Source organism: Trachemys scripta, chromosome 4, assembly GCF_013100865.1.
Source record: "Trachemys scripta elegans isolate TJP31775 chromosome 4, CAS_Tse_1.0, whole genome shotgun sequence".
NCBI classification, from domain to species: Eukaryota; Metazoa; Chordata; order Testudines; family Emydidae; genus Trachemys; species Trachemys scripta.
In genome coordinates this window covers 44,409,320-44,436,511 of record NC_048301.1, presented here as the reverse complement: position 1 = coordinate 44,436,511, position 27,192 = coordinate 44,409,320, and the positions used below count along the sequence as shown (strand labels likewise).

General features: G+C 38.9%; 1 protein-coding gene across 4 annotated transcripts in view; it reads left to right on the top strand.

Moving 5' to 3' along the window:
- The window catches only part of MIPOL1 (mirror-image polydactyly 1), a 291,843-nt gene extending 270,726 nt beyond the window's left edge, over positions 1 to 21,117 (top strand). For all 4 annotated transcript variants that reach the window (XM_034768596.1, XM_034768593.1, XM_034768595.1 and 1 more), the window contains one exon: positions 15,433 to 21,117. In XM_034768596.1, coding sequence (XP_034624487.1) covers positions 15,433 to 15,499 — 67 coding nt within the window. In that variant the 3' untranslated portion in view covers positions 15,500 to 21,117. The remainder of the gene's footprint in view (positions 1 to 15,432) is intronic.
- Positions 21,118 to 27,192: the final 6,075 nt, after the last annotated feature.

Here is a 27,192-nt window from a genome sequence, read left to right as displayed (position 1 = left end):
ATTTATTTTTCCTGTACGGTAAAATGTATGAAAATCAAATGTTTTCAGAGTCAACATAATCACAGCATCCCATTTTTTGACTTGTGTGTTCATTTACAGTTTGCTTATAGCTGCTTCACAGAGATGGAAGTTTGTACATTACAATGTGGTTTTATTGATTTATCAGTAACAAAATATACTAAGTATACTCAGTAAACTGGAAAAGCTAGCTCTAAGGCTAGTATTGTATAACATCAGCTTGTTGTGGAATACTTCAGAACAAAATCAGAATGTTGGCATAGTCAAGATAAATGGTGTAAACCAGACCAGCAAAGACTAATATTTAGTAAGACCAATAACACAAACAAATTAGATCTTGGAGTTGTACACTTTGTCCAGTACCAAGAAGCATATTTACATAGCATTTTAAAGCATATAGTCAACTGTTCTATGACAAACTATTAAATTACCTTTTTGAAAACACGCTAAATACCCCTTGAAGACAAGTAAGAAAACTTTTTTGTGGAACTTGCTTTTTTTCCCAGGTGAAAAAGTAAGTGTCTCAGTAAATAACCATTAGCTTTAATAATTTCTATTCAAATAAAATATACCCATGGCATATTTATATTGCTGTTACTAAATGATATTTAATTGTCTTGCCAAAGCCATTTATAAAAAAAGGTAAAAAATAATTTATTTGTGACTTGGCTGTTGGAATATAAATAAGGGTATTTTTTAATAATATTGAAATTGTTTCTGAAAATATGCAAAAACTTGAATGTTGTAGCCAGATAAAACTGTAATTGCAAAAACTCAGCAAAAATTCAGACTTTTTGGAGGCTTATGAATTACTTACAAAGTTTTACTGAATGGCTGGGCTAGTCATTCTTGTTTTTTACAATGCCAATGGAAATAACTATTGCCCCAATCCAGCAAAGCACTTCAGCCCAGGCTTAACTTTAAACAGACTTGAAATTAATTGGACTACTCACTTGCTTAAAGTTAACCAGGGGTGTAAGTGCTTTGTGAAGGTGGAACCTACCCAATTCTATGAAGAAATGGTAGTTTTTCATATTTCTAACCCAATATTAAATGACTAAACTAACAGCCAGCTTTTTCCACAAGACTTTGAGCAGGTTCTAATATTCTAAACAAGGAATTTATGTGGAGAGGCAGCATGTATGCAGCATAATTTGAGGGAGAGTTCCATGCATGTGCAGGTGGCACATTTTGCTGAGTAATGTTAATCCTCAAACAGTGCCTTTGCGATCTTTTTTTCTATTGTGTGCAAGTGATCACCTCTGTATTCTTGTCTGTGTTTGTACAGCACCCAGCACTATGGGGCCCCAGTTGTCATTAATTCTCCATTAATAATGCCCATCCAAAATATTTTTAAAACATTACAAGAAATAGATAACGTAGGTAGAGAAATGGCTCATCCACAGCATTTTCCTTACATTATTGAGAGATTAGTAATAAATAGTCTGCGGTTGTTTTTTCAAGAAATGGTTTGCAGGATTTGACCAACTGTGAATACCTCCAAATCCAGAGGTACTGAAAGGTCTATGGGCAAGATGTATTGCTCGGTATATGCCATTGGATTCTGCCAGAAGGTTGGGCAGTTTGGGCTACTCATCTGTCGTCTGTCATGAAGGAGTTATCACAAGTGAGAGCTTAACTAACTATGTTTCTGTACCTCCAAACCGTTTCCCACTGTCATTTGATCTCTCTATGGCACCATCTCTGCCATTTCAGCTTGGGCAACATCACCTCAGTTATGCCAGGAGGGAAAATCAACTAAAATACATCACGCCTATATTAAAAAAAAGTTTTTTTCTAAAAGTATATTCAAGGGAAATTGATGGTTGTTTGGGGTGGGAGGACAGGAAGAATTTGCTCCATAGACTCCCCATTGCTCTCAGTCATAATGGTACGGCTACCTACAAGAAGGGAGAAGAAAAATAAGAGCTGTCTAGAGCCCAAGAGTCTGCCTCAGTGTTTGTAAAATATGCACAGAATCAAGAAAGAACATGATCTTGTCTTCATTGTTTACAGTGTCAAGAGGGTGTTTAGTGTTTTAAGCAGTGACTGCCAAAACTACGTCTTGGTGGGATGCGCTTGAGAAACACAAACCTGGGCAGTGTAACAGTATTTGCAATTTTGCAAACCTCATTGTAAACAAGATTTGACTAGGGCACACATAAAAGAGGTGGAGCTAACATGGAATAGACAGACAAGAAGGTCAGATCTGGTCTTACAAGGAGGACTTGTCTGAAGCATACAGAGAGGCATTAGAATGATGGCATTAACATTTAAAGTTTAAAGATACTCACAGCTTCCCTAGAGACTTTTAAAAATACACCATTTGGCTTACTGTGTAACTAACACAAAAAACTATAGAACTGATTTATATGCTTAACGTTTTTACAGTTGTCAGATAATCAGTTTTTGAGGTAATTTTTGAGTATTTTTAAAGAGGGCAAAAATCGCCAACAGAATATATTATTGTATTAATTCCAATTCCTGCAGCACATACCCTCTGATTCATATCATTAAGAGAGTTCTCAAAACTTGGAAGCATTCTAGATCCCCAAGGATGAACGTGGTCCAATGGATGGGCCATGGGACTGGGAGCCAAGAGAGAGGGGGTCTGTTCCCAGCTTTCTTCAGTCCTGGTCCTGCAAACGCTTATGCATGTGCTTAACTTTGCACGCATGAGCAATCCTACTCATTGAGACTACTTGTGAATAAAGTTAAACACATGCATTAAGTGTTTGCAGGATTGGGGCCATACTGGTTTATTGTTTGAGCTTGAGCAAGTCACTTACCGGTAACGTCTCTGCTCAACCATTTTCCCATCTGAGAAATAGAGCTAATGTTACTCACTTGCTTTTGTGAAGCACTTTTTTTGGTAAGTTTTATGGTAAAACGCACTCTAAGTGCTAAGTAGTGGTAATAGTTAAGGATACGTTTATGTCATGGAGGTCATGGAAGTCACAGAAGCTATGACTTCCAGAGACCTCCGTGACATCCTCTGCTTCAGCCCCAGGGACTGCGGGACTCTGGAGCTGGCAATCAGTGGAACCCTGGCAGGGTTTCAGTGACAGGCGACAGCAGCAACCAGCGACAGCAGCAACCCCTGCAAAGTTCCAGCTACACATGACAGACTCCTGAGGGGGTCCCTCCTCAGGGTTCCAGCGACAGGCGACAGCTGGAGCAAGGATGAGGGGGCACCTTGGGCAAGCAGCTGGGGGTGTCCTGTTTTTTCTTTGGGAAATATGACCACCCTGCAGTTCCCAGCCCACCCTTCAGCTTCCAGCTGCTGAGGCGGAGGGGGATCCCCAGAGCTCCCACGGTGGGGAAGCCATGGAGCAGCAAAAGTCACAGACAGGTCATAGCTTCTGCGAATTTTTGTTTATTGCTTGTGATCTGTCCGTGACTTTTATAAAAATAACCATGACAAAATCTTAGCCTTGGTATTTTATTATTAGAAGCCCTCCCCACTACTAGTGGGGGGCTAACATGCATCCCTGGAGGGACAGGTGTTTTGGAATAGGAATTGCTGTCCCGTACAGAATAATTTCCTGGCCCAACAAAACTTTAAGTATCTGCTAGTGTGGGTCACTGCAGGACGTTTGCCTATTCCTCATAAGAAGCCCTAGAGCTAGCCCTGCATTGAATGGGCAGAATTCTCAGCTCACTATAATTGTACTCACATTCTTTTCCAACCCTGGGGTTTGGGAGACAGTGGGCCATTAAAATCAGTCACTGTCCCTCAGTCTAGCAGGCACTGATCCAAGACTGAATATAGCAACTACCAGACTTAGGAACAGAGAAAATTTCAAACCCTGATCTTGTTGCTTTGATCATCTTATTCTTTTTCAGTGGTTTAAAAACAAAACAAAAAATGAGACCCTCGTATTCTTGATCTTATTACTTTACAATATGTGTATGGCTTTCTCAGCTTCGTACTGGTTCAGTTTATTGGTTAGCAGGCAAGCTTTCTCACTATAAGTCTCAATCTCTGTGATCACAAACATCATCTCTTATGGAAAGAAAAACATCCACATACTGTTCCATGATTGTTCCATGATCACATACTCCAACCTAGAATTTATGAATACTCTACATGGTGACAATAGGCACAGCAGGCTGTGGTAATCAGTTTTAATTTTAAAAAGAAAGAGAAATGGATCTGGGGCATTGCCCAGCAGGCTAAGCAAGGGCTTACCTTTGGTGCCATTGCAGATAAGTACTATCTGTTCTGTAACCTGTAGAAATACTAGAGGATCCAAAGAATAGTTCTTTAAAACAGCCATTCAAACAAAAAAACCCTCATCTGGGACCTTGCAACCACCCCAGGGTCCTAGCTTAGATTTGAAAGATCCCACAGAGCTACTGGTATCCCACACTGTTCTTCCGTATTGCCAGTAACTTGCCTTTTGTCTGTGTGGGTATCCTATGACACCTGTCAGCTGGCCTGCTTTAGCAGCAGTAAATACAACTCCTAAGAAGAATGTTGGTTGTCTTGCTAAATTGATTGTATATAACAGGACACTGCAGAAAATAAGTGACCCGATCAGAAGTATTATTGAAACAACTCCTCAGCTGATGTAAATCGTCATAGTTCTGTTGGAGTCAATATGCTGATTATGCCAGCTGAGAATCTGCCCTTAAACGCCGTGCGGCACATGAATATCACAGCTAGATACACATGCAGCTTTTCTCTGGAAGGAATGCTCTTGAGAGAAGGGTGGGGAGCTGTTAGGAGAGAGACTGAGTCTTTCAGGAGTTCATGACTTTTTAATAACATCAAACAGCACTACCAAAATGAAAGGCTAGTATTCTTCTGTGGCTGATAGGAAGTAGTGATTTCTCCTCCCTTCAAACCAATAAATACTTTGGCACAAAGGCTTTCTATGGTAAAGCTATCTGACCTGAAAGGCAAAACTGCTAGTTTTTCTTATGCATGTGACAGAGAGAATTGTTCCAGTAAATATTTGGTATGTAAATCAAATAAACTCCCAGTTAATGTAAGCAAAAAAGCTGTGAAAATGTGGTCATTCCAAGACACATGTTCTGATGCCAGGATTTTTTATATGAACTCTACAAGGAAGAGAATAAACTATGGAACAAAATGACCTGAAGCAATAATTGTCAGTGACAAACTGTCATGGAGAAATCAGTATAAAATAAGTTATACATAAAGAAAGAATTTAGAAAGTGGTTTCTAATATACATGTGGGATCAATGGGCCACTAATGAAGCTACCATACAAGTTATTGGGCTCCATAAAGGGATAACTCGATGAAATTCTGTGGCCAGGAGGATCTAATGGTCTCTTCTGGCCTTTAAATATGTGAATCTGTCATCTATTCTAATTATTATTATTTGTTTAGTGTCAACAGCTTGCACAGAATGGTACAGTACAGCAGATAAAGACAGTCCTTGTTCCAAAGAGCATGCATTTGAAAAGATAAACACATGGGAGCCTGGTTGTACTGAAACCCAGTTGTAAATGCACTTCTTCGTAAGTACTCTAAAATAGGGGAACAGCTGTACCCTTAGCAAGAATGACTTAAGTCCCAAATACGGACACAGGGCCTAATTCTCCATTGGGAGTAAAACACTATCAAAACAGAATGGTAGTGTTTTACACTCACTTTTCCTTGATGTAAGTGATGGTAGAAGGTACATGGCAATGCTGATGTCAGGCTCATAATCTTTGAGACAGAAGGTATAGGGGGAAACTATTTGGCAAGATTAGCTATTGTGGGCCACAGAACAATATTTAATATTTTAGCCAAGGCCCATGTAAACCAGATTTATTTTGAAAGGAGCCCAACTGGCTGTATTTACCTCTAAGTTTAATCCAGTACAAAATTATTCTTTCTGGTAGAGAAACTGCTGAAGGAGTTTTATTAGAAATGCTTGTTTTTAGGTCAGTGTGTAACTGTGAGACAATAACTTCCACTGCCAAATTTAAGCCTGGGAGCTCATTGGAACATACTTACTGGAGTGACATAACAAACAGTGTTGGCCAATCAGTAGTTGGTGGCAGTTCCTGGAATAGGTTAATTCATCACGGTGGTGTAATGTGATTTAGAGCTAACAGGCTCTGCTCAATCAGTCTCTTAGATTCTTATGTTTTAAGGCCAAAAGGGACCATTTTATTCATCCTGTCTGACCTCCAACATAACACGGGCCCTAGAATTTCACCCAGTAATTCCTGCATCCAGTTCATAATTTCTGACTGAGCCCAGAGTGTTTTGTTAAGAAAGACATCCAGACATGATGTAGAAGAATATTTGTTAAGTGTGAGGAAAGCCGCATGATGCCTCTAATCCGTATCAAGACTTCATCCAATAAATAATCTATTACAAGATTGTAGAAGACCTGCCACTTGATCTGTTAAACACCGACATCTCCCGCTCTTTCTGTCTACTGCCTCTTACTCGTCATGGAATGTGTCAGAACTGTTGGGTTTGGGAGAGGCATTAATGTCAGCAAAATACATTCCACAAGAAACCATCAAGAACCCAAGTAAGGCCATCTTCATGGCCTGAGCCTAATCTAATCTGTTGAACAGATAACCAAAGGTTAGAGTGTAGTTTTATAAGCCTTTATATAGTATTTCAAAATCCACAAGGGTTTTGTTTTTATTGCTTTTATCATCCATCTGCAGGTAGAAGCTATTGTTTTGCCCTAGTCTATGTATTGCTGTGCAGATAGCACATAAGGCTAATTGAAGGATGCTATTCTCTAATAGAGGTAAATTTTAGGTAGACCTGAGCTGTAATCTCCCCAGTGATCCCCTTGGAGCAGTGCAGATCTACACAAGCCCTTACTCAAGGTTTGTGGCTAAATGTCACTGTCCACCATAAAATGGTCAGCGCAGGCCAGAGAAGGGGCACAGGGGGGAATGCGCTGATTCAGCACTTCTCTCAGCCTTCATCAGTAGATCTTATAGTAAGTCCAAACCCCAGTTTAAAGCTGTATTTCCTTATCTGATCTCCTGTAGGAGGGGTGAACTGACAGAGCAGTGACTAGAGCCCTATAGCTAATATTAAAGTTTCTGTCATCAAGAATTTTTAAATCTATTTTAATAAGGAAACTTCTATATAATTCAGAATTATTCATAATAAGAGTAGACATCAGCCTCTGGAAATCTGGAGCCCACCTCCAATGTATGGCAACCCAAAAGGAAACATCAATGAAGGAAAATCCATACATCTAATAAAAATCAAATCAGTCAAGCACTTAGAACTGTCTAACCACATCCAGTATTCAAACCAGAACAGCATACATAAGGGACAAGAGAGCACAAACCTAAAGTAACTGCACAAGCAAGCAAGCAGACTATGTCTTGGAAAAGAAATCCCTGACTGCTTAGGCAGTCTGCTTCTGTAGATGGGACCTTCTTCTCAAAGCTTATGAACATTTCATGAAGAATTTATTCCACCTGGTAACATCACAGTAGCAGACCCCACCAGTAAAGCTATTTGCTACTACATTCAGCCACAGATTTCTTGCTTTTGGCCTAGAATTAACTCCAACTTCATATAAAAAAAGACCACGATTAGTCTAGCACAACTCAAGAGTCTTAAAGGCAATACATCTCTTGCTAAAGTAAGAAATACTCATGTACCAGCTTTGCAGATGTCTTTGCCTTTAAACTGTAGGACTTTTCTTATTGTGCAGGGTTATTAGGTAGGCACTATAGAAATAAGATAAAGAATATTTCTCACTCCTTTTTCTGCTCTTCAAATATGGCAAATTTTATCCATCCTTTAAGCATGGAATTTATTGCCCTTGGAATGTGCAGCTCAATATGACTAAAGGTGGAGCACTACATATCCATATGAGGACATAATTTGGCCCAATGTTTTTTTTTCTTTTAACATAGGTCTTTGAATATATAGATACAATATAGCAAAAAGAAATTGCACACCAGTAAAGTGATATTTGTAAGGTGAATTAATCTCTTAGAGCTAGATTTTCAAAGGCATTTAGGCATCTAAAGGTGCAGAGAGGTGCCTCATGGAATTTCTAAAAATACCTAAGCAGGTTAGGTGCCTGTCCTATTGAAATCAATGCGAGTTAAGTGCCTAACAAGATTAGGCACTTTTGAGAACTCCACTATGAGCCTATCTGTTATCTTCAGGGCCCTAAATATCTTTAAACATCTGGACCTTGGTCACTAGAGTTGATTTTTTTCCACCAGGCAGTCATGCATGTTCAATCTTCACTAAAAGGTCAGAAAAATCTCTTTTTCCTGAGTGTCCTCTTTGGGTAGCTTCAAAAGGTGAAGCAAATTGGGTCATTATCCATGCTTATTCTTTGGGATAAGTGTTGCCTTATACATTTCAGTTATCCTCAGAAGAGCACCTCCTCCACAAGGTATTTCTTCACAGTATAAGACTCACAGCAGTGAAAAGATTAATTCATCCTGTTTTGCAAGATCATAGACAAACATAATAAATATGTTTGCAACTTAACTAAAATATATCAAAACAAATATACAAAATGAATAAAAATGAATACATATGTACTAGGGCTGTCAAGTGATTAAAAAAATTAATCGCGATTAATCGTGTTGTTGAACAATAATGGAATACCATGTATTTAATTATTTTTGGATGTTGTCTACATTTTCAAATATATTGGTTTCAATTACAACACAATACAAAGTGTACAGTGCTCACTTTATATTTATTTTTATTACAAATATTTGCACTGTAAAAAACAAAATAAATAGTATTTTTCAATTCACCTTATACAAGTACTGTAGTGCAATCTCTTTATCATGAAAGTTGAGCTTACAAATGTAGAATTATGTACAAAAAATAACTGCATTGAAAAATAAAACAATGTAAAACTTTAGAGCCTACAAGTCCACTCAGTCCTACTTCAGCCAATCGCTCAGACAAACAAACTTGGTTACAATTTGCTGCCCGCTTCTTGTTTATAATGTCACCTGAAAATGAGAACAGGCATTTTCATGGCATTGTTGTAGCAGGCGTCGCAAGATATTTATGTGCCAGATGTGCTAAAGATTCATATGTCCCTTCATCTTCAACCACCATTCCATAGGACATGCGTCCATGCTGATGATGGATTCTGCTCGATAACGGCCAAAGCAGAGCAGACCGATGTATGTTCATTTTCATCATCTGAGTCAGAGGCCACCAGCAGAAGGTCGATTTTCTTTTTTGTTGGCTCGGGTTCTGTGGTTTCTGCATCTGAGTGTTGCTCTTTTAAGACTTCTGAAAGCATGCTCCACACCTTGTCCCTCTCAGATTTTGGAAGGCAGTTCTGATTCTTAAACCTTGGGTCAAGTGCTGTAGCTATTTTTAGAAATCTCACATTGGTATCTTCTTTGCGTTTTGTCAAATCTGCTGTGAAAGTGTTCTTAAAACAAACGTGCTGGGTTATCATCCAAGATTGCTATAACATGAAATATATGGCAGAATGCAGGTAAAACAGAGCCAAAGACATACAGTTCATCCCCAAGGAGTTCAGTCACAAATGTAATTAATGCATTATTTTTTAATGAGCATCATCAGCAAGGAAGCATATCCTCTGGAATGGTGACCGAAGCATGAAGGGGCATATGGATATTTAGCATATCTGTCACATAAATACCTTGCAATGCTGGCTACAGAAGTGCCATGCAAATGCCTGTTCTCACTTTCAGGTGACATTGTAAATAAGAAACAGGCAACCGCATCTCCTGTAAATGTAAACAAACTTTTTTGTCTTAGTGATTGGCTGAACAAGAAGTAGGACTGAGTGGACTTGTAGTTTCTAAACTTCAAGAGAGAGAGCAGTTATATAACAAAAAAAATCTACATTTGTAAGTTGCACTTTCATGATAAAGAGATTGCACTACAGTACTTGTATGAGGTGAATTGAAAAATACTATTTCTTTTATCATTTTTTCATTTTTTATTGTGCAAATATTTGTAATAAAATAATAATATAAAGTGAGCACTGTACACTTTGTAGTCTGTGTTTTAATAGAAATCAATATATTTTAAATGTAGAAAAACATCCAAAAATATTTAATACATTTCAACTGGTATTCTATTGTTTAACAGTGCTATTAATCGCGATTAATTTTTTTTAGTTAATCGTGTGAGTTAACTGCAATTAATTGACAGCCCTAATACGTACAAAATGATGGGGTCTAAATTATCTGTTACCAGTCAAGAAGAGATCTGGGAGTCATCATGGATAGTTCTCTGAAAACATCGGCTCAATGTGCAGTGGCAGTCAAAAAAGCTAACACTGTTAGGAACCATTAGGAAAGTGATAGACAATAAGACAGAAAATATCATAGTGTCACTATATAAATCCATGGTATGCCCCCACCTTGAATACTGCATACAGTTCTTGTCACCCCATCTCAAAAAATATATATTAAATTGGAAAAAGTACAGAGATGGACAACAAAAATGATTAGGGGTCTGGAACAGCTTCCATATGCGAAGAGAGCAAAAAGACTGGGACTGTTCATCTTAGAAAAGAGGTGACTAAGGGGGGGGATAGTATAGAGGTATATAATGAATGTTAAGGAGAAAGTAAATAAGGAAGTGTAATTTGCCCCCTCACATAACACAAGAACTAGTGTTCACCCAATGAAATTAATAGGCCGCAGGTTTAAAACAAACATAAGGAAGTACTTCATCACACAACACCCAGTCACCACTGAAACTCATTGCCAGGGGATGTTGTGAAGGCCAAAACTTGATAACTGGGTTCAAAAAAGAATTAAGTAAGTTCAGGGAGGATAGGTCCATCGATGGCTATTAGCCAAGATGGTCAAGGACACAACCCCATGATCTGGCTGTCCCTACATTTCTGACTGCCAGAAGCTGGGACTAAATGACAGGGGATGGATCCCTCAATAAATTGCCCTGTTCTGTTAATTCCTTCTGAAGCATCTGGCACCGGCCACTGTTGGACAACAGGATACTGGGCTAGATAGACCATTGGCATGACCCAGTATGGCCATTCTTATGTTCTTAATATTACTTCCTATAGGTTATTGGCCTCCATCCTTTTTATAAAAAATTACCTAAATTAAGAGATCTGGTGTACCAACTAGTTTCCTACACCTCCCATTCAGCTATGCATGCACAATGGAATTTAGGCTACTATCTCTGTCATAAAAATGGCATTTGGAGCAACAAGCTCCACCGTGGATTAGACGACACAACCAGGAAATCTGCAGCAGCCCAATTTTGTCACCTTTACTCACTCTGGGTAATACCTTACTACACAGGTAGTCTCATTAACTTTAGTTGACTATTCACAGAGAAAGGTCTACTCTGTAAGTAAGGGTGGCAGAATTGGGCTCTGTGATGGACAACAGGGACATAGAATTATAGTTCCCAAAAGAGAGTCCTGAAGCTTGTACCAGGGCTTGTTAACCACTGATTTAGGCCATAGCACTATTTTATGGGATTAAGAGGGTTTTTAGGGGTACAAGTAGGCATTCTGGTGGCTCTCTGCACAAAGGTGAATTTCACCCTCTTTGTGATTTAATTCATAATTAGCTGTTATTTTTTATTTCACAGAATTGTTTAGATCCATGTTAGAGATGTGGTTTCTTAATCTCCTACTATTAATAATCATTTTTTCTAATAATCAATACATAAATGCAAATCCATACAGGACTGAAATAAAAAGCACATAAGTTCTGCAGAGTTTGTACCTGGTGCTGGATACCTCATTTTGATGATTGCAGTCATCATTCATCTGAAGAGCAGAAGCTATGATTGTTAAGCCTCATTATTTTCAATGAGGCCTGACAGTTGCAAGGTTAAACAGAAGACAGCAACTTTCATCCTACTGGTATTTCTTTTCAAATATGGGCAACTCTTCACTAACTTGTCTACTTTGGTGTCCATTGCCATTGGTTGATCACAAAATTGTGACAATATCTACGTATCTAAGCACGCTTGCAGGAGATAGTTTAAACATTGATCTCTATTCCATATTTACCTTATGATCTTAAAGGTACTTAAATAACTGAAACCATTGTAGTTTTCCCCCCAGGTGTGCAGCTGCACAGCATTGCTTTTAATACAACAGTGATTTAAATAATCACGCTATAGGTGTTTCTGTTTTCCAAAAAATAATGAACCCTCAAATCTCAGACTTTCAGTGTGTCAGATTAGTTTCTTGAGAGAGATTTTCATAGGTGCTTAAAGTGGCTGAGAAGGTTGTTATGATGCTATTGAACATAATAAATAAGATATTTGTGACATCCAAAGGTCCTAGCAGCTGGTGAAAGTAAAGGGGGGTGAATGATGATATCTAAATCAGGCCTGGCCTCCTTCCCTTTTCATATTCCTATAACACTGAGCTTTGTGGGCCTGAACAGGTCTAGAGCCAGCAGCAGCCCTAGCCATTTTGCCAGTCAGGACAGAAAATATTTTAGGACCATACTCCCTGACAGCAGCTGAAAGTGGGAGAAAACACAACCAGCCAGTCATGATCAGAGTGGGGGAAAAAACAGCACAGCACTTCAGCACCCCTGGAAGTTGGCACCCAGGACAACCATCCTGCTTGCCCAGAACTGGCCCTGCCTATAGCCCCCATTCATGAAGATTAAAAATGTCATCTTAATCCTTAACCTAAAAAAGCCATCAAAGGAAAGCTGCTCTTCTTGGAGATCTTCCAGATCTTTTGCAGAGACATTAGGCGATTCCTGGTTGGTGAAGGATAGGGAACTGATGTCTATTCAATGAAAGAGGGCATATCTCCTGCAGATGGAAAGCAGAAAAGATACAGTGGGTCTGATCCTCAGCTGACGTGAATTGGTATCACTCCATTGACTTCAATTGTTCAAATTAGAGCTGGTTGAAAAATGGAATTCCCGTCCCATGGGAAAAGATTTTGAAATTGTTTCTCATCCTGAATTCGGACGAAGAGTAGAAATCTTGGAATTTTTTTGTGAAACAAAATATTTCATTTGGACTTTATTAAAAGATTTCATTTCAATAAGGTCAAATCGTTTTGTTTCAACTTTATCATTTTGACTTTTATCATTTTATTATTTTTACTGTTATAAAAGTTGAAAGATTTCATTAATAACATATTTGTTATCAAAATGATGAAGTCTGAATGGACTGTTTCATCCCTATGAAATGTTTCAATAATTTCCCATCAAAAATTTCAACAAAATAGATGCACTGCCATGAAATGTTTTGATTTTGTCAAATCAGCATTTTCCAAAAGAAAAACATTACATCATAAAATTTTCACAGCTATATTCCAAATTATTTTAAGTATTGTCCCTGAAATAGGAAATGATAAAATATATGAACTTGTAAGTAACAGGGAAGAAAAATATGGCCCATCATGTAGCTATGAGGTAAAATCCTTAGATCTTCTAGAACCTAAAAGCCACTCACTTAGCCAGCCTGGAAAAGTATTTCTGGTTAGGGTAAACTACATAAGAACTGACTTATGAGAGTTGTGTTGATCATGGTGGGTAAGTTGTTTCCTGCCTGACCCTCACCCCCAAAAGTTTGATACATGTTTTATGGCAAATAATGGAAATTATAGAAAATAAAAGACAAAAGAAAAAATGACAAAGATATATAGACAAGGGGGAAGAGGAAGAGGAGAAATAGTTAACCTATAATGATACTACCTATGCTAATACTTAAAATGTGAAACTACACAGACATAAAAACTGCATCTCCAGTACCTTCACTGTGGAAAATGCAACTAGTACCATCTAAATTTTCCATGTGTCATTTCCTGGTGCCTGTTGATAATCTTCCCCTCAATTGCTTTTGGGTAGTGAATTCCTAATCTAGTTTCAGGATTTAAGCCATCTGAATAGCACAATAAAAGGTGTAGTTTCATGGTGCTCAGAGGTTCCTGGAAAATGTGAGTGTTTCAGTACCTAATTGTACACATTAGTGAGTATCAGATGTTATAACTTGTGGCAGTAAATCCAAGAAGCACGAACTAATTCTTTTGCACTGAAGTCACTAATGCATCCATTAGGTCAAATGCATTTTTCAGCTTTAAAGGGGTTGCATTACTTTTATATTGAATTTATGTTCCAGTGCTGTGCAGTATATATGTGTATATATGTATTTATGTTACCAATGCAGTATACAACACATATACACACAAAATCTTCTCGGACCAGAAAAGATGGTGAACTTTCAGTGTTGTGTGCAGCTAATTGGACTCACAAGTCACAACTCTTGTTAACTGGCATAGGCATTGAAAATATTCCCTTCCCCTCAAAGTCCAGCTTTATGCCCTGTGTTTATTTGTGGGAGAACCTTCATTGGAGGATTACATAAAAAAATAGATAAACCGAGGAAATAGCTAAATACACTTTCATTGGAGTGCTTAAGAAAAATGCATGTGACTGAGAACTCCTGGACAAATTTAGAATTTGGGTTTAGTTATGTGCCAGGAAGAGTCTGATCTTGTGAGGCACTGAGCACCCTCACTCCCACTGCATTGAAGTCTATGGGAATTGAGGACTCTGAGCATTTTGCAGGATTTGACCCTAAATTATTGTATGCTCTTGTTTGTATCATCAATTCAAAACATATGAACCAGTGTAGACATAACATCTTATACACTCTCAACTCAGAAACTTGACTTATCATGTATTTTGAAAAGAGATTTTGATATGAACACATATGGGATTTTTAGAGGTAAACATGCAGTATGTGCAAGGCACATTGCACTATTGAGCTAAGGCTTGGTCTACCCTTAAAAATTAGATCGACCTAGCTACGGTGCTCAGGGCTGTGAAAAATTTGGCACCCCCAGCACCTTAGTTAGGTCAACCTAACCCCCACTGTAGGTGCAGCTGAGGATTCTTCTGTTGACCTGGCTACCGCCTCTCAGAGAGGTGCATTAACTACAGTGACAGAAAAAACCCTTTTGTCAATGTAGGAAGCACCTGTGCTACATCAGCATAGCTGGGGTGCTGCAGACTTGCCACTGTACCACTTGTATTGTACACATAGCTTTAGTACCAAGTGCTAAAAGAAAATAAGACAATTAGTATTGTGTTTAGTGAAGTCAACAGCCACAGAGTAGGGTTGTTGTTTTTCCTCCAGGAATTGAATGTGCTGCCCATGTATCGCGGCATATCTGCAGCGAGATTTATTCATAGTCCTGTGTCATGGGGGTCTCAGATACTGTATGTACTACACAGAGGGAAGATGAGTTGAAATACACCTCTGACTGTGACTGGGTTGGGTTGTAGGTTAAAAGTTTCTCTCAAGTTGTCTGCATTCTGCCCTAGCGTCTGTCTTTTACAGTAATGCTTTGTTTCTTAGCATGACCACCACCAGGACAGCTTGGTTCAGTGCAAACACTGTCTCTTTCAGCCAGAACATTCCTAATGTTAGCTTCCTTTTTATTTTCTTCCCTCCCTTCCCCCCATTGCTCCCATCTCAGGTTGGAAAGGCTGGTGGACGTCCTGAGGAAGAAGGTTGGAGCAGGGACCATTAGGACTGTGATCTGATTGAAAGCTCCAGCCTAGGGAAGTATTCACATCTGGTGACCAGGCTGCTTCATTCAGCACTGTGTAAACACTAAAGCCTTAACTTAGCAAACAGTTGTTAGAAGTGGGACACTCCAATGACATTCCAGACTGAGATAAAATCAAATCATAAATGTTTAACCACTTTGCTGCTGAGTTGTGTTATTTGTCAAACTGTATCTCTGCAAACATGTATTTGCTTTAAGCAGCTGTATTGTGGTATGGTCAGTGAGTATTGTGGAAATCATTTGTGTGCTGTTTTAACAATAGTCTCTTCACGCAGTTAACATTGTCGGACTATAGTGTGCTGCAAGGCACAGCCCGGCCATGTTACATACGGCCTGCTTCAGGGGCCAGTCCTGCAAAGTGTAAAGCTACAATGCTATTTATCAATCCGCAAACAATTGAATATTTTAATGTTGAATGTATTTCTTACTGATAATAGAGGTTCAGATTCAATGTTCTATCTATGTTAATATCATGGAGATGTTTTCCTCATAATGCACACTCATAATCCCTCCGTATTGTAATTGTTAATCAGAATTATGTACATGCATCATGGGGAAGGTAGACACATGGCTTTAAAAAGACTTTCTATAGCTAGCACAGAATCCTACTCCAGATCCATTTCAGCTCCTTATAAACATATATGGACAGTTAGATTTCACTAAAAGAGTAGATTCGTTAATTTGTAAAAATGTAGTTACATGGATCAGTATTGAAGCTGTAGAGACGATTATTCTGATTGTTATATGTCGCTCTTCTTCCTGCTCCTATGAAAGAAAATCTCTGCGAGGTTAATACTCCACCTGGCTGGGGCAAAGGAACTGCCGTTCACCTCCACTGTGTAAGGCACAGCCTCAGCTCTTCTATATCAATCTCCTTGCCTCCTCCTTTGAAATGGAAGCACTGAACATTCTGCTCAGCCCCCCTCGTCTGGCTTTTGTGTGTTTCCGCTGTCTTCTCTCTTTAGTGATTGTTTTTATAGATGCAATGAAAGAAGAGAATAGAAGAATGAAGGAAAGAAGTCTGCAATATGCCATTTAATGTGGAGAATCAGACTCAGGGTCTGTCTCTCTGGTCAGACACTGCAGTACTCTGCATTCTTTGTCTGCAGACCTAGGCTCCTTTTGGTTTCAGTCCCCCAACTAGGCCACTTGCAGGGGAAGGTAGGTTTACCTGCAGTGCATAGTACTTGTTATGCCCCAGGAGACTCTGTGAGTGATTCCTAACCACCCACTCTGCCCCAAGTCAGACTGTGATTATTGCTTCTGAACCTCCATAGTCATTAAACCACAGATGACCCTTTCATGCTTCCAGACCTGGGAGCTGGTAAAACCCTAGAGGCAGTGGCGGCTCCAGGCACCAACGCAGCAAGTGCATGCCTGGAGCGGCAAACCGCAGGGGGGGCACCCTGCTGGTCCCTGTGAGGGCAGCAGTCAGGCAGCCTTCAGTGGCGCTCCTGTGGGAGATCCGCCGGTCCCACGGATTCGGTGGCAATCGGCAGTGAGGTACGCAGAAGCTGCGGGACTGGCGGACCTCCCGCAGAAATGCCGCCGAATCCGCGGGACCGGGGACCTCCTGCAGGCACGCCACCAAAGGCTGCCTGACTGCTGTGCTTGGGGCAGCAAAAAAGCTAGAGCTGCCCCTGCCTAGAGGAACCTATGACTGCTGCACCAGGCTCTAGTTCCTCTTGTGCTCAAAGTGAGCCTGTAATTACTGTCTTGAGGATGCTGCTCTCACTAGATTGGAAGCAACTACTGCCCTATTCTAATACCCTTACTGTACCCCCAGTGGTGTACTGAGTGGCGTGCCACATGCTGTGGACACCCTTGTCCCAATTCTTCTTGAGGGAAATGGCCAAATAAGGAAGGAAGACGTTGTTGTCCATGCTTGAGTGACCTAGCTGTCACTTTCACATTTATCTAGGTGTTTCTAGAATTTTCCCCTTGATTCACTCTTAGGGGTAGGACTTCTGATTTTCAGTTTTAACTGATACAGCACTCTTAGTACAAAAAATGAAACTGGTGTTTATCCATTGAACACCGGAAATGGTTACTTGTATCTAAGGACTTGCCGACATGGAGCAATAATGTAGACTGTGGGGTGTGATTTCTAAAGTGCACTAATAATGTATTGCACATTAATTGGTCCATGTAGATGCAGCTGGCATGCACAAAAGGTTCCCTAGTGCGCTATGACATAGTGCTGTTTGAAACAGTACTGTGTTAAAGTTCACTAGGGAACATTATAAAGAAATTACTCATTACAGTGTATATAGTATATACAGTAGTATATACAGTAGTATATACTGTAAAAGAGCTCCTAGTCCTTTACATGCAGATTTTACATAATCATACTTCCATCCTCCCTTTTTATCCAGGAAAGTAGGATAGATCATACAAGATCAGATCAGCAGTCATTGAGTCAAATATACTCTTTCTGGTTGTGGCCAATAGCTGATTCTTCAGAGCAAGATGGTGACCGTCCATAATACAGTTGTGCCGTGTTGTATGTGAGGGAAAATTCCTTCCTGACTCTGTTTTACCATTTACACCATGAAGCATGAGCTCAGATTACCTTTTAGCATGGATTTTTAGCACCTTCGTAGTGCAACTACAAAAGACTTTTATTCATTGTTAAATTATCCATCACTTTTTAAAAATTCAGCTACGAATATTTGTCTTCTTTGGGAAAATGCTTGGGAAGGCTCATCTAAATGTGAAGAACCTCTTGAGTTCTAATTCTGCCTTGCTACTGGCTTGGTGTGTGGCCTTGGGCAAGTCACTTAGGGCCAGATTTTTTAAAGGTATCTAGGCTCCTAAAGATGCAGATAGGCACATAGTGGGATTTTCAAAAGTGCCTAGGTAAACTCCCACTGAAATAATTGATTTATGCTCCTGCTCCCATTGAAATGAACAGTTAAACCCCCAGTGACTTCAGTGGTGTGGGATCAGGCCTTTAATCTCTGTAGAGTAGGTGAATTCCTGGACCCATTAAAATCAAGGAGAGTTTTGCCATTACCTTTAATGGGGGGCAGGATTTCACCCTTTTAAGTTTCCCCATCTGTAAAATGGGGATAATAGTATTTTGCTTTTGCTTTTCCTCACAGAGGTGTTGTGAGGATTGATTAATTAATCTCTGTACAGCACTTTGAAGGTGTAAAATACTATATAACTGCAAAATAGTCATTTTTTTTAAGTCTCCTTATTTATGGGGAAAGGATGAGGCTGTGTCAGATTGCATCCCGGTAGAGGTAGTTTCTTTGCCACCAGTTCAGAGTAAGGGCTTGTCTTCCATAGGCAAAGATTATGACAACGGTAATTACTGGTGTAAGCAGTGTCACCATTACTTTGATGTAGCATGGAGATATATGTGCATTTCATATCCCTCATGAGATTTTGTGCATTTCTCTATGTGATCATGCAGCGAGTGACAGCACTGGGAGCCATTCATGATGCATGCCATGATAAAATATGTAAATAGTGTCACGTTGTCACCGGATAAGAATGTTATTAATGCTTTTCAGTACTGTAATTATATTCATAGTAAGCCTTCCCTAAGCCCTCACTAATTAACAATATTGTGACAAGTCAACTTTAACAGAACAGAACTGTGGCCCTTTAGTCATTTAGTACTGTTTTTCATTCAGCCCACAGCCAGAATCTCATAGTGTAGTTTTGTACATTGGTGTCAGGAAAGCTGCTGATAGTTGAAAAGTTCATAGCCCACTCAGTCTTGTTAGTGGAACCCTATAGATGAAATCAGTTACAACCCTCTTTAAATATATTCAGATGATAGGTAGACTCATTAGTTAATTATTAATGTATGAGAATTTTAAGACTGCTTTTACAAATAAGCTATCATATTGAAATAATTTAACAATGTCAGTGTGTTGTCACAGAGACATTCCTTTTTTTTCAAATTATAGGATATTTTTTAAGATTTTCATTCATTTTAGTTTCCAAATTAAAATGGTTTTATAAAAAATCTTATTAGGTGACCTTGAATTGTAATTGCTTTAATTCACACACACAAATGAAGTTGCTATCTAAATGTCATTTTCTACATGCCTTTGTTTTCTTTGTTTAAAATAATGCCATATGAAAGCTGCTTTTTGTGGGTGCTGTACCCCATGTATCAGAATAAACAATTTACTGTGAGGCAGAGAAAACTGTTGCAACAAATGAATGGCAGTTTCTCTCATACTATACTTGACAGAGTTGCAGCATTACATGAAGTACATCTGGCTTTTATCATTATACCAGTTAACATAAGATTTGTGCAAAATATTCCTTTTTCTTCCACTGCACTGGCAAATCCAAAAAACAAAGTGTTTGTCTTGTTTTAGCTTGATCGTAAGTCAGCTGCTGGGCTTTAGTGGTCTAAACATTTCATTCTTCAGTTTTGTTGGGAGCACACGTGTTCTATGAGGCTTTTAAACAAATACTTGGAATGGTTGAAAGATTTGCATTGCCAGTGCCTAGCTAAATATGTAGTCTTTAGAAAAGATGTGGTTTATTTTGGCACTGTTTAAAAAACTCAAATATTTTAAACATTTGTTAAGTTCAAGCTTGCACATTTGAACTAGCCCTATACATTCCAAAGTTGCATCTCATGTTACCTGTCTCTTTGTTTTTTGTATTTTTATTATTCATTAAAATAGTCTTTGTAAAGGTTTTTTTAAAAAGTAACATAAAATATTGTCATTAAACTAATGAGAGTCAAAATTAACTGCAATGGCAGACATGCAATTTCAAAAATGTCTTTTGGAATCTGAAGCTTCATGTCAGTGGCCCAGATTTCTTCCTCATAGAATGAATAAAATATATTAGGGGCGTGATCCCACAGACCCTTCCTCTTAGGAGTAATGCTTACAGTGGGTTAGTAAGCATTACCCATACTACTTTACAGGATCAGGCTATAAGCAGACAGTTTGGCTGTGTAGTCTATTGATAAAGTAGAATAACTTCAGAAAAAAGAAATCCTTCTTTTCTGTTTCCAACATGTGATAGGGAATTTTTTATAATTTAAAGTAAAAAAATTAAACTTGCTTTGAATTTTCTGGTTAGTTTGAACCTGAACTTCATAGTGAAACTCAAGAGATGAAAACTACTGCAAACTGAAACTACCATCTTTCATGTGGCTCTAGTTAGAGGTAAAACTTAATTTTTGCTCTTAAATATTAAGTAGAAAGACTCTTCTGTTTGGCTAGTTGGTTGGTTTGTGTTGGGTTTTTTCCTCTGTATGATTGAACATGGAAGTATACCTTTGTTTTGTTTAAACCCTACCAGGACCCCAATTCAACAAAGCACTGAAGTTAAGCATGTGTTTCAGTGCTCTTCTGGATCAGAACCCAAATGCAGATGGTCAGATTGAACTCTGGGGAAACAAGTACAGCTCCCATTGTCTTCAAGTAGAATTTAGCATGCTTACTTCAGGGTTAAATTTGACCCAGAGATTCTAACTGCCATAGGCCCTGACTCCATGGGTGCTTCAGGGCTGGAGCACCCATGGAAAATAAATAGTGGGTGCTCAGCAACCACCAGCAGCCCCGTGGATCAGCTCCTCCTCCTCCCCACAACACCTCCCACCTGCCAGCAGGCCCCGATCAGCTCCTTCCTCTCCCTCCCAGCACCTCCTGTCCACTGGTGATCAGCTGTTCAGCGGTGTGCAGGAGGCACTCGGGGAGAGGGAGGAGCGGGGCAGGAAGAGGCAAGGAGAGGAGACAGAACGGGGTGGCAAGAGGTGGGATGAGGGGTTGGGTGAAGGGAAGGAGTGGGGACATGGCCTGGGGCAGAGTGGGGGTTGAGCCCCCCTCGGGAACTTAGGAAGTCGGCACCTCTGCTAACTGCATTGCATTCAGAAAAGTTCATATGCATTCAAATTGGTTTTGTACATAATACAGGTGTTTTTATTGTCATGAGATAAAATAGCAATATGTCTAATGGAACAGGCCACTCCCAAGTTCCAAGAGGTTGTGCTAAGGAGAACATGTGATATACAGTGTCCAAAGAGAGGAGGTCCATTTATTAATTACATGAACTTTCTACAACTGATAATTATCCAAACTATAAGTAAGTTTGCACACTATATTCCCAAATAAAATTGAAGAAATAACTCTTGTTATCCCAAGGAGTTCAGAAGGGTAGAAACTCTAATATGGTGCATTTGTCACAGACAGATATGAGCTGACCAAATTTCTGAAGCAAACCTTTTCAAAGAGACTTCCATATATTAAAATGCATGATAAAATAAATAAATAAATAAATAACCATTGCCTGGGAACTGCTCTAACTTGCAGATTGGAGACGTAGAGTTTTGTTTTTCAGTATTTGACTTTCACAGATGTAGCTTTATTGTTTCACAAATTCTTTATGTGGCCCAATGGGTGTGTTCTCTGTATGCTATTTATAAAATCAATCTCTGTAATATGAGGCCACATACTGATGTCTAAGCAGGATTTCAGCTATCAACGGGTTAGAATCCCCTTCCTTTCAGAAAATAAAACAACTGATTTCTCATTGTAGCCATTAAGTTTACTTGGTGAATTCACTTTATACTTTATTAACCAACAAAGCAGCAGTGTATCAGAGTATACTTCTATCAGAATATACTGGACCAAAAAGAGAGTAACTAATGCTGGGAAAACTGCATCAGCTCAGATTTCGCATTACAACTATGCTTGATATCTTAACATGTCCAATGGTATCATTATTTTTGTTTCATCCACTTCACACATTGGAGCAAATTTTACTTTCACCCTCAGATTCTAACATCATAAAGCTGATGAAGAACAGGAATATTATCAATGAAGATCACTAAAGACTAGCAGTTGCACTGTGCTATTGAAGAAGATCAAGAACTGACAGAGATTGAAGCAAGATCAGCTACTGCATTGCTGCATCAGTTTGTAGTAATATGAAATGCAGAGGGTGGAGGATTTTATGCTATGACTCCAGTGTGTTTGAAAATAAAGGAGTGAAAGACGAATATGTTTGTGCCTGGTATTGATAGAAAACATGTTGGTACTTAATAAACTGGAAACATTACTTGTTCATCCTTGTAATAATATTTCTCCTCTAGTAGTGCCAACATCAGTGAGTGGTTATCTGGCACATAAAGTATTGGCCATGTAAATTAGGCTTGTGGAGGTCAGATTACCACTTCCTCTGACTTTTATAAATCCTCCTATTTTGTTTATTTGGGGTAATTTTTCTTCCTGTTTTCAATTCACTTTTCAGTTTGCTCATCAGAGCAGTGTATAACCACTAGAGGCCTTCTTGGTAAGGAGCCTCTGAAGCCAAAGCAGTTGATCGATCAAAATTAGTTTTAGCAGGAAACCAATGTTGTGATAATGAGTCTTTCAGAGTCTGTACTCTCTGCTATGTCTGATATACCCCCAGTCCTATAGTTTATAATCCTGGCTCAATCACCAGTTCATCCATTTTGCTTTAGATGGTCTTGTCCTCTAAACAGGATATTCCAGAGGTCTGGCAAAACTTGGGGAAGATTACTTTGACCATCGGGTTTCCCCACTTGGCAGTTATAAGAATCATGATTAACACAATAGTTTGTTGAGGAAAAACTTAAGCAGTTCTTTCACCAAAGTCATTTTTTGGATCATTTAAAACAGATTGAAACTGGCATGTTCATTCTTTCAGTTAATTGACTGAGCACTATCTTTTTTTGTAGTCTTGTGTTCTGCAAAAGCATCTGCTTATGTAAGTTCATTAATTCTGTTGTAATTATGATATCTATAGAACAAAGATTGAAATGTAAAGTTAAAGAACGTGAAAACAGTTTTATTGCCAACCGACAACTTTCTGTGCTAAGATGATCATAAAGTGCAGCAGTTGAAAATGTGGACATCAAAAAACTCACTAAAAGTGACATTTCATAACTCATGAAGTTTTATGGTGCAAAGTCTAGAGCCAATATCCCAACTACATGCACGTCGGAAAAAACAAACCACAGTGTCGTGTTGGGGTGCTGTATAATTGGTGCCTCAAGCAGGCACAGTAAGTCCTGGAGTTTCAGGGAGTGTGGAAGTTATGCCATTAGTGAAAAGGGTGCATCATCTGTGCTCCATGTCAGGCCATATCTGCCCCTCTGGGCACTAGCCTTGCCAGTAGTCCAAACAGTCAGGGGAGAACAAGAACCATGTTGTGTTCTTTGGATCCAGTCCTACAAGTAATCAACAAGTGGAACACCCAGTCAGTTCAGTTCAATGGGAGGAGACTGTTAGGAATTCCGCAGTTTCAAATTTGAATCTCCAGAAACTGGACTGTTTCCCATGGACAAGCAAAGGGCTAATCTGTGTAGCAAAACTATCCCATTAACACTGAGAGGAAATGCACTTGATACAGTAAGTACAAGTCATAAGTTAAACTTCATCTGGAGAACAACCCCACAGCTAACCACACAACTTGTGCATGAGTACGCAAACTTTGTCTATTTAAAACTTAAAAATGGGATGAAAAGCAGTTTTTTGGAGACATAAATAAAAGTGGCCAGCTTTTCAGAACTGCCGAGCACACTGGCAAACCCCACTGAAGTCAAAGAGAGTTGCAGGTACTCTTTTACTTAGATATTTATGTGGCTGTAGGAGTTTATTTTCAGGTGCACCCGGGTTGAAAATGTTGGTTATCTGTATTCATTGTCTTGATTTACTTCTTATTTGATGAAGCTGGCAAACCCAGTTCCATATTTATAATAGAGTAGTACCTTGCTAATTCACATTTTGCTGGTTCAGACACTTCATAGTTGGTATAAAAAGCTGTCAATCTCTCCACAGCTTCTCAAAGATTGACTAGCTGGGGGTTGCAGTGAGTCACTATATTATTAAGGCTTCCATCCTATAAAACACTCACTAGTATGTTGTGATGTATTATCATAAATAATTAACATTTAATTGTAATTTTAAAACTATCTGGTTCTTATGTAGCATTTTCTTCAGTAAATCTGAAAGTGCTTTACAAAGGGTGGTAAGTATTATTATCCCCAAATTGGCAAAATAAATCCTAAAAGTGCATTTGGTGATCTATTTGTTTGCTTACTTATTGTGTTTATTCAGGTAGGGCCTTAACTGAAACCCATTGAAGTTAATGGGAGTCAGTCCTCTGGCCAAAAATTAGGTGATTAGAGCCAGATTTTATCTTTCTTGATGTTGAGTAACACCATACTCCATGAATAGTCCCACTGAGACTGGGCATGAGGAAAGGTCATAGAATCTGGCCATTACTAGTTTGCAAACTTCAGTCATTCACAATTACCTCACTCCATCATTAGTGTTAGTTAATAAAGAAATATTGTATTATTAAAGCTCTCTATAGATCTTACTTTTGTCATTGTTGATTATCTATTATATTCTATACTGTGTTTATTTGCTAAGCAATTAATACATCCTCTCCTTTTTATATTTCTCAAGCCATACAATTGGATTAACATATATACATCAAAACTTGGTAAGTTTCACGCACTCAGGGCAAGAAAAATGACCTTGGTTTCATTTGATTTCATTATAGACTTATAATGAACTACTAGGCCAGACTATGACTCAGCCTAACAAGTCTGTGCACAGTATCCTGCCAGAATTTGACCTTTGATTATACTCCAGGTTTTTGCACCTTCTTACTAGTGTGAATAATACATATATTGTTCCACATTATCAAACATTTATTAACCGCCAGAGACAGTCATCGTAAAGTTCTCTGGAAAAAGTCCAGAAAGCTTAACAATTACACTGTTCTTTGATCACACACCTTGGAAATCTGTATCAAATTTTTTCAAAAATCTATGTGTGTTGCTTTCTCTTCATTTTGCTTGTCTACTGATGACAGTTTTATCTTCTAAAAACTTCAACAAGTTACTAACGCCAGCCTTCCCTCATGTAAATCTATGTTGGCTTTGTCTAATCAAATTATGCCTTTTGTCGATATGTTTTCAAGAATCTCACAGAATAGTTTCCAATATTCCGATGCATTCACATATCTAACTGCCTCTTTTTGAAAAATGGTATAATGTTTGTAACTATCCAGTCATTGAGAAACTGAAAAGTAGTGCTAACATTATCAGTGAAGGTATTTCTTATTTAAGAGTTCACTCATTTGTATCCTGGTATCTTTTAAAAATGTATGTTATCATGTGGACCTGCTATTTTGTCCCCTATTATCTATGTCTAATATTTTCATGGGTATTTACATTTTTATGCTCATATTATCTAAATCATCTCCTGCTAGAAGAAAACATAAACCTTGGTTTTGGTGCCTCTTCTGTTATATAGATGTATTTATTATGATTGATTATTAATTATTATAATATGTGTGTGTGTGCACTTAAAAAAGTTTCTTTGCTTTCAGAGCTATTCCTCATTTTAAGTTTAAGGAACCTTTCTCTATCTGGTAGGATTTTTCAAAATGAAAAGAACATTTGAAGTGCATCCATTTTCTTTACATTTAAGTGTTTTTCTAATTCACTCACCACTGGGAAATCCAGACACCAAATAAAATTTCATCTAGGTTTTCAATAATCACAGCATCCTTGCAGCTATATCAGGGGGTTGCAGATGGAAAGGGAGTTTCTAAAATAGCTACGCCCAGCCCACAAGGAACTCAAAAGATTAGGACGAGGACCTTAATGTGGACCTAGAATTAAATGGAGAGGCAGTGGAGAGCAAACTGTACTGGTATAATGTCTTCTTGTTGGTCTGAAAGGTAGGGCTGCTGTATAGCACAAATTGGGGCTTCTGTATGACCTTCACAGTTGTCATCAGATATAGTGAGTTGCAGTTTTCTGACTGGAAGGTGCAGTAAGTCTAGATAACAATGGCTAGTTCCTTATCAGAGAGGAATGGATACAATGAATGCAAAATGTTGATGTTACAAAACTGGACAGGACTGAGGCCAGCTATCAAGCCCTTCTGTTCCTCTCCATTCCCCCAGCTACTGACTCCACCTCCTGCTCCAATATACATCCACCTATGACAGTCTTAACCAACAGATGGTTCTATGGCTCTCTCTAGGGCCACCAAATGTTTTTGAAGACATCCTCTTCCCCTCCAGCATTGTTCTGCTTCCAGCAACTTGCTTAGAATTAGCAGGGAGCAGATTGCTCTATTTCCTAGCTGAAATGAAGCCCTTGTGCAGAGTGGGACAGGAAGAGATGTGTTTCACTGCCACACTCACTATCACCATGTGCCAGCAGAACCCTCTCACTGCCCTGTAAACCCAATTGGGCTAACATAGAGAAAAGGGAGAGAGAATGGATGGCAGGAGGAGAGATAAAGAGGAGGGAAAACAAAAATGATGGAAGAAAGAAGAAGGGGTGGTTGCTTCCTTAACCATGAGATGCTGTTACAGGAAGAAGAACAGGAGTACTTGTGGCACCTTAGAGACTAACAAATTTATTAGAGCATAAGCTTTCGTGGGCTACAGCCCACTTTTTCAGATGCATAACGAAGAAGTGGGCTGTAGCCCACGAAAGCTTATGCTCTAATAAATTTGTTAGTCTCTAAGGTGCCACAAGTACTCCTGTTCTTTTTGCGGATACAGACTAACACGGCTGCTACTCTGAAACCTGTTACAGGAAGGTGGACTGTAGGAGAGAGATGGGGTCCACCTGACCAAGAAGTGGAGGAGTATCTTCACATACTAACTCAGCAACTTAATGAGAAA